General features: G+C 46.1%; 1 protein-coding gene across 2 annotated transcripts in view; it reads left to right on the top strand.

Annotated features, from left to right (window-relative positions):
* The window catches only part of RAD50 (RAD50 double strand break repair protein), a 463,790-nt gene that overhangs the window by 122,501 nt on the left and 329,096 nt on the right, over positions 1 to 12,193 (top strand). For both annotated transcript variants that reach the window (XM_073620674.1, XM_073620673.1), the window contains exon 9: positions 4,296 to 4,489. In XM_073620674.1, the coding sequence (XP_073476775.1) occupies positions 4,296 to 4,489 (194 nt within the window). The remainder of the gene's footprint in view (positions 1 to 4,295; positions 4,490 to 12,193) is intronic.

Raw genomic sequence — 12,193 nt, 5'->3', positions numbered from 1 at the left:
GGTAGAAATGAAATTGGCCTTGAGTACTATTAAGGGCCAAGTCTCAGCTTTATCGGTCTTATTTCAAAGACCACTTGCTACACATTCTTTAGTCCAGGGTTTTATGCAAGGGGTAACGTGGCTTAATCCGCCCGTGAAACCTCCCTTGAACCCTTGGGACTTGAATTTAGTTTTATCTGTGTTACAAAAACGGCCATTTGAACCAATACAACGTAATCCCTTAGTCTTTCTGACAAGGAAGTTGGTATTTTTGGTTGCTATATCCTCAGCAAGGAGGGTTTCGGAATTGGCTGCTCTTTTTTGCAAAGAGCCATATTTGATTTGTCATGAGGACAGAGTGGTGTTACGCGCTCGTCCAGACTTTTTGCCAAAAGTGGTCTCAGGTTTTCACCTGAACCAAGATATTGTCCTGCCATCGTTTTTTCCAAAACCATATTCCAGGGAAGAAAGGTCACTACATTGTCTTGATGCGGTGAGAGCAGTGAAAAGCTATTTAAAGGCAACTGCTCAGATTCGTAAGACTGATGTCTTATTTATTCTGCCAGAGGGTCCTAAGAAAGGACTGGCAGCATCAAAATCCACTGTCGCTAAGTGGATTCGGCAAGTGATAATTCAAACTTATGATTAAAGGGGTAAGATTCCCCCTTTTCAAGTTAAGACGCACTCTACCAGGGGGTTAGTGCTTCTTGGGCAGTGCGTCATCAGGCCTCCATGGCTCAGATCTGTAAGGCCGCAACTTGGTCTTCAGTGCATACATTCACAAAATTTTATCAGGTGGATGTAAGGAGGTATGAGGATATCGCCTACGGGCGCAGTGTGCTGCAGGCAGCATAATAGAGCCTCAAGTTTGGGGATACCTTCCGGGTTGTGTCTCCCTCCCCTCAAGTAGCATTGCTATGGGACCTCCCATTAAGTAAGTAATTAAGGCTCTGTGTCCCATGATGTACGATAAAGAAAATAGGATTTTTATAACCGTTTACCTGTAAAATCCTTTTCTTGGAGTACATCATGGGACACAGAGCCTTAAGTAATTATTTAATGGGTTATAGGCCACCTTCAGGTGATGGACACTGGTTATACCCAATCCAAGAAGTTCACTCCCTATATAACCCCTCCTTCTTCCAGGAGCACATCAGTTTTTGTAGCAAAGCAATATACTTAAATCCCAAAAAAGAGGGGAGGGACCCCTGTGTCCCATGATTTACTCAAAGACAAGGATTTTACAGGTAAGCTGTTATAAAAATCCTATTTTCTTTATCGTACAACAGCTTACCTGTAAAATCCTTGTCTTGGAGTAAATCATGGGACACAGGGGTCCCTCCCCTCTTTTTTGGGATTTAAGTATATTGCTTTGCTACAAAAACTGATGTGCTCCTGGAAGGAGGAGGGGTTATATAGGGAGTGAACTTCTTGGATTGGGTATAACCAGTGTCCATCACCTGAAGGTGGCCTATAACCCATTAAATAATTACTTAAGGCTCTGTGTCCCATGATGTACTCCAAGAAAATGATTTTACAGGTAAGCTGTTATAAAAATCCTATTTTTATGTTGCCTTTTCAGATTTTCATTTAACTAAAACTACTTTGCTTACACCTTAAGTGTATGTACAAATTTAACTTTTTTTTTGCTGTTTTGGTTTGTTAAACATACTATATGTTGTAATAAAAAATGAATACAGAAAGTTAAATTGAGTCTTGGCCCCCCTCACCCCACCTTAGTTTCAGCCTGATATAGATTTTGCATGAACAAAATAATAATATAGATGGTTGAATACTTTAGGAGGTAGGAGTGATAAACAGTGGTGTCGCAATTAAAAAAAAAAAAAAAAAAAGTTTACATCTAAAAGAAAATAAATCATAAATAAAATTGGATGTTGGAATTAAATGGTTGGAAGGGTTGGATGGGTTTAGTAGTAAAGGTGGTGGTGAGTAGGTTAAGTATTTGGCTTTCCTCTGCATTGTAGTCCCCTTTTCCTGGGAACACACACAATTCGCACAATGTCTCCAGAAGCTGAAGGACTGACTGGCCTCTACAGTCTGGTGGGCAGGAAGCCCAGAAACCTCACGATCAGCCTCTTCTTTTCTGTGCACGTCACTGCAAAGATGACTAGGCAGAGCATGGTCAGGGTCTTGCACTATAGCACAAAACACATGTTGCTTGTGATGTGATGCGCTGCATTAAAAACTGGAGAAGGTCGTTTTTTTTTCTTCTGCATTGGCAACCCCTTCTTTGTGATGTAATGCTACAACCCTTGACTTGTACATAAATGAATTTTAGACTAAAAGCCACATCTAAAATTGAACTACATAACAGAACGGTCTGACATAGTCAGATACCGATCCAAACCAATGGACTTTATAGCAGTGATGGGAGTAAGTCACACATGTGCAAGTCACAAGCAAGTCTCAAATCTTAACCTTCAAGTCACAAGCAAGTCCCAAGTTACTGTGGCGAAAAGCAAGCAAGTCAAGTCGAGTCCCTGCTAGAAGTCAAGCAAGTCAAGTCATTTATTTTGGTCAAGTCACAAATTAAGTCAAAATACTGATCTACCCCGAAGCCGGGCTCGGGGGGAGCTTTCTTTTGTGGGGGGGGGCGGCTTTTGCCTAGGCCAAGACACAGTACTGGTGGTGCCAAGTCATTGCAAGTCAAATAGCCCAAGTCAAAGTCAAGTCGAGTCATTTATTTAATTTTGTCAAGCAAGTCGCAAGTCCTCAAACAGTTAACTCGAGTCAAGTCGTGTGACTCGAGTCCCCCACCTCTGCTTTATAGGCTCAGTATGGGAGACCACACAAACATGTAAAACATAGTATATTTATTATTAAATATTAAAATACAGTTAAAAAGACCAAGGAAAAAATGCTTGACAAAATATCCACATAACCGTGTCACATAGGCTCCATTTTTAGGGCATATTTTTCACATATATCGGTACAATTGAATGGCAAATTGCAGTAGCTGTAGGCTTCTGGTAGCCAAATCTGCCAGGTCAAAGTTCCGCCAATCTTCTGTTTCTTCAGGACCCGACAGGGCAGAACCGAGCAACAATCACTGTGGTGGATCAGCAAGCGTACAATCGCGTAGCTTGGGGGTGGGTACAGGGACAATGGAGGCCCACCGCCGGGTTAGCGGGGTGTTGGGTTTACGTGGCGACCTGGAGTAAAATATATATATAGGAGGACAAACAGGTGCAGTAGAACTCCATAGACCTTGGGGATAGGCAAATGATCTGTCCCCCTACCCTATGGAAGACTACTGAATTCCTACTATGTGTGCATAGGGAGTGGGAGCCGGACCCAGCAATTAGTGACAGAGCTGCTGATCCCAGCACAAACCAGAAATCCGCTCCCAATGGAGGACTTCTCCCATTGCTAAAGCTTTGCAGCTTTCTTCAGTAAATTATATAGGAGCCACACATAAGTTATTAGTGACAGGAGACTTTCTGTGCTGGGAGCCAATTTCACTAATCTCTGACCTGGCAGCTCACACTACCAACTTCCCCACCCAACCACTTCTGCTAGTCAGGCGGACTTCATGTAGAGTTACAGCTGAGAGATCCTTGTGAAGACATCATTGCACATTCAACTATATCTGTCATGACCCGTATTCCAGCACCACTTTCCTCTTTTACTACGCCCGCACCTCCCTTCTCAATACCATGCCTGAAACTTCCCTACCATGCCATTCTTCCCCTTAGGCTCCTGACACTGCAGCTGAAACCCATCCTCCTCTTGCTGAGCCTGACCCCAATTCCCCCTGCTCCTTCCACCTCTCCCACATGGCCTGACTTCACTCGTCACTATATCAATGCCCACCTTTTCACTCACTGCCTCTGCGCTGATGCATGCATCAGTACTCGCTGCTACTGTACTGGTGTTCACGTTTGTGCTCTTTGCCAGTGCAGTAATATGCCCTTCTCGTTCAGCCCATTAAAAGAATTAGCACACTTTTGCTAGCTCTATTAAAAGCGCTTTTTTATGTTAAGTCTTTTGTTTAAAAAAAAATAATTCAAATGTAGAAAGGTGCTTTTTTATCAGTTTCATAATTACAAAAAAACAAAAACAACCTGTTGTTCCTACAAGAAATCCAGTAAACTTGTAGCATTCTGTGTACTTTGCCTCTGAAATAAAATATCAAGTAATGTTAAAAGCTCTTCCCAGAGTTTTGCCTCTGTGAACTACAGAACACCACCTCCCTTATGTTATAATGATGCAGAGATGGCAGCTGTTTTGTTTCCCTACCACACTTCTCTACCCAATGTTGGTGATTCAGTTACAATATTTACTACTTTGTTCAGGCCGCCTGCAGATGGAGGCTGACCAGCACCAGCAACATATCAGAACTCGAGACTCACTTATGAAGACCTTGGCAGCACAACTGGAGCTTGATGGATTTGAGAGAATGCCATTCAGTCAGAGACAGGTAGCAAGCTTTCAGAAATTAGTCAAAGAAAGACAAGAAAAAGATGAAATGGAGGCTAATCAGATAATGGTAAGAGTCATACAATAATATGTAGTAAAATAGTAAATTTCCCAAAGAGGCCTTATACTGTATATTAAATTATATAAGTGGATGTATATGGCAGATTTTTTTGTTCGGGGAACGCATATGTGTATGCGCAATGCACAAAAGCATCAATTTACACATACCCAAGTATAGCCTCGTACAGCCATTCACTTCAATAGTAAGCTCAAAGTCTGTGTGGATGAGGCCTGTGTGTGTAAATATACTGTGTATGTATATGCTGTGTGTATATGTATGCATGTATATGTGTGTATATATCAGGGCTCAAAATTCCAAGTCCTGAGCTACTAGCCAGGCCTTAAGGGTTACTTGCCACCAGTTGCCCCACCCAACCCCTGCCATGCCCCGCCCCTAAACACGCCCTCATAAATTATCTCATGAAATGACACTTAAAGTTGTTAAAATGTATTTAAAACATTTATCAGTGCCCATTAGCGCAGCCTCACCAGTGCTCATTAGCGCAGCCTCACCAGTGTCCATTAGCGCAGCCTCACCAGTGTCCATTAGCGCAGTCTCACCAGTGCCCATTAGCGCAGCCTGACCTGTGCCCATTAGCGCAGCCTGACCTGTGCCCATTAGCGCAGCCTGACCTGTGCCCATTAGCGCAGCCTGACCTGTGCCCATTAGCGCAGCCTGACCTGTGCCCATCAGTGCAGCCTGACCTGTGCCCATCAGTGCAGCCTGACCTGTGCCCATCAGTGCAGCCTGACCTGTGCCCATCAGTGCAGCCTGACCTGTGCCCATCAGTGCAGCCTGACCTGTGCCCATCAGTGCAGCCTGACCTGTGCCCATCAGTGCAGCCTGACCTGTGCCCATCAGTGCAGCCTGACCTGTGCCCATCAGTGCAGCCTGACCTGTGCCCATCAGTGCAGCCTGACCTGTGCCCATCAGTGCAGCCTGACCTGTGCCCATCAGTGCAGCCTGACCTGTGCCCATCAGTGCAGCCTGACCTGTGCCCATCAGTGCAGCCTGACCTGTGCCCATCAGTGCAGCCTGACCTGTGCCCATCAATGCAGCCTGACCTGTGCCCATCAATGCAGCCTGACCTGTGCAGAGGAAGACGCAAGCTGACCGGATCATTAGAGAGCGGGGACTGCCCGCTGTAACAGCTCTCTTTTGAATTGCCTGGTGTCCCCAGAGCTTACCGTCACACAGTCCCGCCTCCTGGCCCGGCGCCTTTGATGACGTCACACATCCCGGCATTGGACCGGTGTTCTGCATATCAAAGGTGCCGGGCCAGGAGGTGGGACTGCATGACAGTGAGCTTTGGGAACAAATGAAAGCTGTTACAGCAGAAAATCCCCGCTCTCTGATGATCCGGTCAGCTATCCTCTTCCTTCCCCCAGGATGGGAGAACGGCTACCATCCAACCCCCCCTCTGAGTCAGACTCACATTAGCCAGCAATCATTTTCCACTGTGGAAAATTTGAGGACACTGTGTATGTATGTATGTATGTGTGTGTGTGTGTGTGTGTGTGTGTGTATGTATGTGTGTGTGTGTGTATATATATATATATATATATATATATATATATATATATATATATATATATATATATATATATATATATATATATATATATATATATATACACACACACAGTATCTTACAAAAGTGAGTACACCCTTCACATTTTTGTAAATATTTTAATATATCTTATATCTTTTCATGTGACAAAGTAGTGAGTGTACAGCTTGTATAACAGTGTCAATTTGCTGTCCCCTCAAAATAACCCAACACAGCCATTAATGTCTAAACTGCTTAAATTTGGTGTTATCGCTATCACCCTCTCATACTGGTCACTGAAAGTTCAACATGGCATCCCATGGCAAAGAACTCTGAGGATCTGAAAAAAAGAATTGTTGCTCTACATAAAGATGGCCTAGGCTATAAGAAGATTGCCAAGACCCTGAAACTGAGCTACAGCACGGTGGCTCATATCCAATGGGTTATACTGCCACCTTCAGTTGAATGGACACTGGCAAAAATGCGGGACTAATAAAATCTATAACCCCTCCTGCTTCCAGCATGTCTTCCTTTTTTTTTGCTAGTGTCCTTAGGTGAGGGATGTGGTTCTTTTAGTTCTAAGAGAATGTTTTTTTTCCTTTTACTGAGATTTGACTCCAAACTCATTTTTTTTTTCCTACGTCCTGCTTTGCTGTACAGTTACCTATGGTTTGCCTGGCCCAGAGGGGACTATACCTGGGCCCCTCAGTGGAGAAGCCCAGGGATGTCCGATAAGGTTGCTGGATGACACTGGAACCTGCAGGAAGCACTCGCCTGGACACACATGGTGTGTGCAATTGCAGGGTGCTGTAAAGATCCTGGGTAGTGGTCCACTGTGGTGTCGCCCACACCTTAAAGACCCTCCTGAGTATGTCTTACAGTGGCTGAGGCAAAGATTGAGCTTAGGTTTTGGAGATCAAGGCAAGGTCAACGGGACGCAGGTCTTTATCTGCTTGATCAAAGAGGAATTCGTTTTGTCTGTCAATGGCCTCTGTCCCAAGCAGGAGCCCGGAACTCAGTTTCAAAGGAGGAACTGTGCTCCAGGTCTGTTATTAAGACCTCTTTCCAGTGACTCCTACAAGACATTGCAGAAACCTAGGTTCATAATCCAAGGGATACAAGCTGGAGTTTTCCCCCTTCTCACTTCATGTGCTCACATCACTTCTGTGCTTCTCAGAAAAGCAAAACATTTTATTATATTAGAGCGGCTGCAGGGGGTCATTGCTTCTGTCCCATAGCAAGAAAAGTTCCAGGGAATGTATCAGCGGCAGTCGGTGGTAATTTTCTTTGGGGGGGGGGGGGCGGCATACAGTACCATCCCAAACCCTCCCCCCAGTCGGTCGGTATGTGGCAGGCGGGTCTGGTGCACTTACCCCATCAGCGGCGCTTCTCCCGGACACTCGGCAGCAGCGCAGCTCTCCCTTCCCCTCCTCTCCACGAACTAGGCTCTGGCTTCCGTTTCCTCCTATTCAGCGGCCATTCTGGAATCTTCTCTTTTCTCCCATTTAGAAAACTGGTCTCAGACTTGATTCTGATTGGCCGGATTGAGGATTAGTGTTACAACAGCGAATATTAATTTGTTGTTGTGACACCTGGGTGGGCTCTAATCAGCTGCTTCAAAAATACACCCCTGCCACTGTAATTCAGGCGCTTGGTGTCTGAAAAGGGGCCCGACGCCTAAATAGGGGGTGGCAACGGCAGCCATGGATAGATTCATGCAACGAATGAATCTATCATTATTATTATTAGAGGGGGTGGCGTGGAGAGAGGGGGCGGTGCCCGGGCGCCCCTAATGGACAGGCCTCCACTGGGATGTATTCAAACCTTTTTACTGCCTCCGAGGCAAACAGGGATGTATGTCCTATCCTAGATCTGAAGGTTCTCAGCAAGTTGAAACATTTTGTATACTGTTAACCCTGTCTTTGTCTATCTGTTTCTTTTCAGTCAGGGGATTTCCTGGCATTGGTGGATATCAAAGGTGCCTATTTGCACACTGCTATCTTTCTGTCCTCCCACTAATAGCTTCTGTTTGCAGTGGGTAAGTGTGATTACTAGTTTGTGGCACTTCAGTTTGGCTTCTTCACAGCACCTTGTTTCGGGGCTAGCTGTGGTTGCAAGCGATCCCCATTATGAGGTATCGGGATGACCTACTTTTAATGAAGCAATCAGCACAAGTTTTGTCGGCCAATGTCCAGCTGATGTGCATACCTGCAGAGCTTTGCATGGGTTTCGAAAACCTCAAAGTGTCACCTCCAATTTCACTCCAGACTGCAGCCCAACATTCTGGCAGCTTGGGACAAACTTTCAGTCCCTATATTTGCTCATATGCTTGACCAGCAAGAACAGGCTAGCCCTGGAGTGGTAGATCTCGAGTCTAGCATTGGATTTGGAGAAGTCACTTCTCCCGATTGCTTGAGTGCTGATGACTGATGCCAGCCTGTGTACTGGGGTGGAGTCTTGGAGTGCCTCTCAGCTCAGGGGATGGTTGCAGTCAGACAATGCCACGCTGGTGTACGTCAGTCATCAAGGAGTTGCCAGAAGTCGAACTGCTCCAGTAAAGGAGACTGATTCTATCCTGGGCAAAAGTTCATGTTCCGATGCTGTTGATGGTGCACTTTCCAGGTGTGGAAAGCTGGGAAGTCCCTTTCTAAGTCACCAGTGTCTGAATCCCAGGGATCACCCAAAGGTATTCCAAGCCCTTTGTTGCAGGTGAGGTACGCTGGACATGGACCTCCTAGTCTCTAGGTTCAACAACAAACTGGACAAGTTTGTGGCCAGGACCAGGGATCATCTGCCCTTTGCAATGGATGTTCTGGTGAGTTTGTGGGGTCAGGTTAACCTGATATGCCTTTTCTCCTCTGCATCTCCTTCTTCACTTGCTATGCAGGATCGAGGTGGAAGGCATTTCTGCGATTCTCATTGCACCATAGTTGCCCAGGAGAGCATGGTATTCAGACTTTGTAGGGATACTGGCAAACACTGTGCAGGCCCTGTCAGATCATGCAGACCTGCTTTTCCATCCTGCTTTAACAACAAGCCCAAGTATGAAGGCACAGGGGTCTTTCTGATCCCATCGTTTCTTAAAGGCTAGTAAATCTACCTCTCATAAAGGCTACCATCACATGTGGAAAGCTTATTTCCTTTTAGTGTGGAGCAAAGGGGTTTCACCATACAGTAGGTAGTACACTGTAGAGCATAACCCATCCTTCCTGCAGTCATTGTTTGAACCAGTCTTTGGCCTTGAGTACCATCAGATCACGGCTTTAAATGTTGTTGTTTTCTTCTAGAGACCTGTTTCTCATTTGTTGGTGAGAGAATTTGTGCAGGGAGATGCCCATGTCGTCCCTCCTGTACGTTCTCCGTCTACTCCATGGGACCTCAGTTTGGTGATGTCGGCTCCTCAAAAGCCTTAATTTGAACCCATTTGGGTTGGGGCCTATATCTCAGCCGGTAGGGTGTTGGAACAGGATTTTTTCTTTAGAGCTGAAGTTTAGGTATGGACTATTTTGGAAACTGGAAAATACTGTAGTGGGCATCTCTACTACAGTGATCGCTACTGGCTTCAGAGTTCTACGTTTCGTACCCTGCGGCTTAACAAACACAGAAGTTTGCTCGCTCTGCACAAGTGCCAATCAAAGAACACTTTGCAATTTCTTAATGAATGCAAAACATTCTCTAAATGGATAAGGTGGTGGCTTATTTGAAAAGGCAGGGTAATAACATTAAGATTTCCACCTCATCCACTCAAAGAACACTTTACATTCATTGAGATAATGCAAAGTGTTCTCTGAAGGTGACCCTTGTCAGGTGAGTGACCTCCTGTGTTCACATAGCAGCAGGCCAGGGCTGTGTTTACTACAGTGATTTTTCAGCTTCTATAGGTATTGGCCAGATATGAAACATATGCATACTTACATTGGTCCAGGCTGGATCAATGTAACTAGGCAAAATAGTCTATACCTGAACTTCATTTTAAGGAGACATTCTTGCTTGTACAAAGACAAGGTGGTGCTGAGGCCTTATACCTCTGTTTTGCCCAAAGTTCCTCTGGCTGATACCAGTTTTGATTGAAAAGTCCTAGAGGCAGCTTTGTAATATTTGGGCTATTTCCCTTGATGTCTTTCAGGACAGCACCTTGAGAGAGTGGCTCCACCCACTTGTCAGGAAACACACCTCCACCAATCTTTAAAAGGAGGCTCGTTCTCACTTATCACAAGTTTTTGTGTTTCCTCTGGAAGAGAACACTCAGTGGGGGGTTAGGAGCTCTCTAGGTGCTGCCCTGAGACGCAGGGCTCCCTACTCCGCCAGTTCTTCCCACTCCATAGGCTGATGCGGAGCCAGTTGCCTGGGCTTCTTCTCCCTCGGCAGTGCCAGGACTGCTCCAGGGGTCGCCGCTCCCAGGTGGTAGCGTTAGGCATGCAGACACTCTTTTTTTTTTTTTTGGTCCAGGACATTTTTTTTTTCCCTGACTCCGCCGCCATCTTGGGAAGGGCAGTCAGAGGAACTGCATCCGCCGGAAGTGAGGTAACTGGAAGTGGGGCGGCATCCGACAAGCAGGTGCTGGGCATCATTTCCACCGGAAAGCGCAGGGGGAGGAGGGAGGAATAGGTGTGGTGCCCATATTTTCGATTCCAGTTCCGGTCCGGCACAGGGGCGCTAATGGAGTCCTGAACCGGCGTTTGCCACATACATTGTACTGCAGCACCTGCAATGGACCCGGGAACCGCAGCAAGTGGGACAGGCACAGGCACCAGCAAGGCCCAGGTAAGGAGCAGACTGATGTTCTGCTCTATTTCTTATCGTACATCACGGGACATGGAGCCATAGTAGTTACTATGTGGGTTATAGGCCACCTTCAGGTGATGGACACTGGCACGCCCTAAATTAAAAAGTGCACTCCCTATATAACCCCTCCCACAGGTCCAGGATTGTGGGTTTCCTCGAGGATCCCCAGCTCCTGAAGGCTTAATAGAACCCACTGTGAAGGGTGAAGATTGGGTCTGTTGGTTTACCACAGAAAACCTTGCGGCGGGAAAGGTTAGTGGAGTTTTACTAAGAAATTTACTAAAAATTTCTTATGAATGTCTCCTTTAATTCAGTAAATTTTGTCATGCCTATGTGTCACCACTGGGGGCTGTATTGTATTTTACCGTCTCATGCTTCTCAGAGAGCCCACGCTGTGTCTTGGAAGCTGCAGATTCTTCCTCCTCGGGCCAAGCAGCAGTCTGGGGGGTTTCCTCTCCCCACCAGACGCTCCCCTGTGCTGTTTTTCTTCCCCTCTTCTTTGGGAAAAAGCGCTGCAAGTTTTTCTTTAAAAAAACAAAAAAATACAGCGTGAACGGCACGCCACTTGGTGGCTTCCAGACCCCCTTCGCCATTTCTGCGTCCCTCCCTTGGATCCCATAGGATCAGGAGCCCGCGCTTGCGTGGGGAAAAGCTATTTTTTAAGAAAAGAGGGGAAGGGCCGTAGATGACGGGGGGGGGGGGCTTAGCACGGTGTTGGCGTCCTCCAACGTTCAGCGCAGGAAGGTATGTTTTTTAAAAGGCACATTGTGCTGTTGCAAGCTGCGGAGGGACACAAGAGCAAAAAAACAGATGTTTTGTTTGCATATAGGAGTTTGGTGACACAGGCATTTCCTTTAACACATTTACTACTGCATCAGGCTGAGCATTAATAGCAGTGACAGAGCTGGACTATTGCTCAAGCAGTGGATGCATTCCTTCTGATAGTACCTCTGCTTTGTGCATTGGGCTATGGCAGAAGGGGGGTGAAAAACACCTCAAAAAGGGCTCTAGAAAGACTTTACAGTCACACAGAAGCCTAGATCCATCCCAGTAAAGATGGCATCCTCCCGTGAGAGTAATATGGCTGGTCAGAGTGAGCCATCAGAAGGGGCAAGTGTTGCAGCTACTCTTAACCCTGCAGCCCCTGTGCATATTACTAAGGAGGTTGTTTTCTTCAACCATTTTAAGCTTGAAGCAAAAATTGCTGCTTAATCGCATCCCAGAGTGGGACTAAGCGTAGCAGGTTCCATTGCTCAGGACCCTCTTGCTGTGGAACAGGGAGCGAGGGATGACGATTTTCTCCCAAAGGACCAGGAAGAGGCTGATGTCTCCTCTTCCGAAGAACCTGATATGGAAGTATCAGGTTCGCAGGAAAGGTT

Source organism: Aquarana catesbeiana, linkage group LG03 (assembly GCF_042186555.1).
Source record: "Aquarana catesbeiana isolate 2022-GZ linkage group LG03, ASM4218655v1, whole genome shotgun sequence".
Taxonomy (NCBI): Eukaryota; Metazoa; Chordata; class Amphibia; order Anura; family Ranidae; genus Aquarana; species Aquarana catesbeiana.
This window is presented reverse-complemented; position numbering and strand designations above follow the sequence as displayed.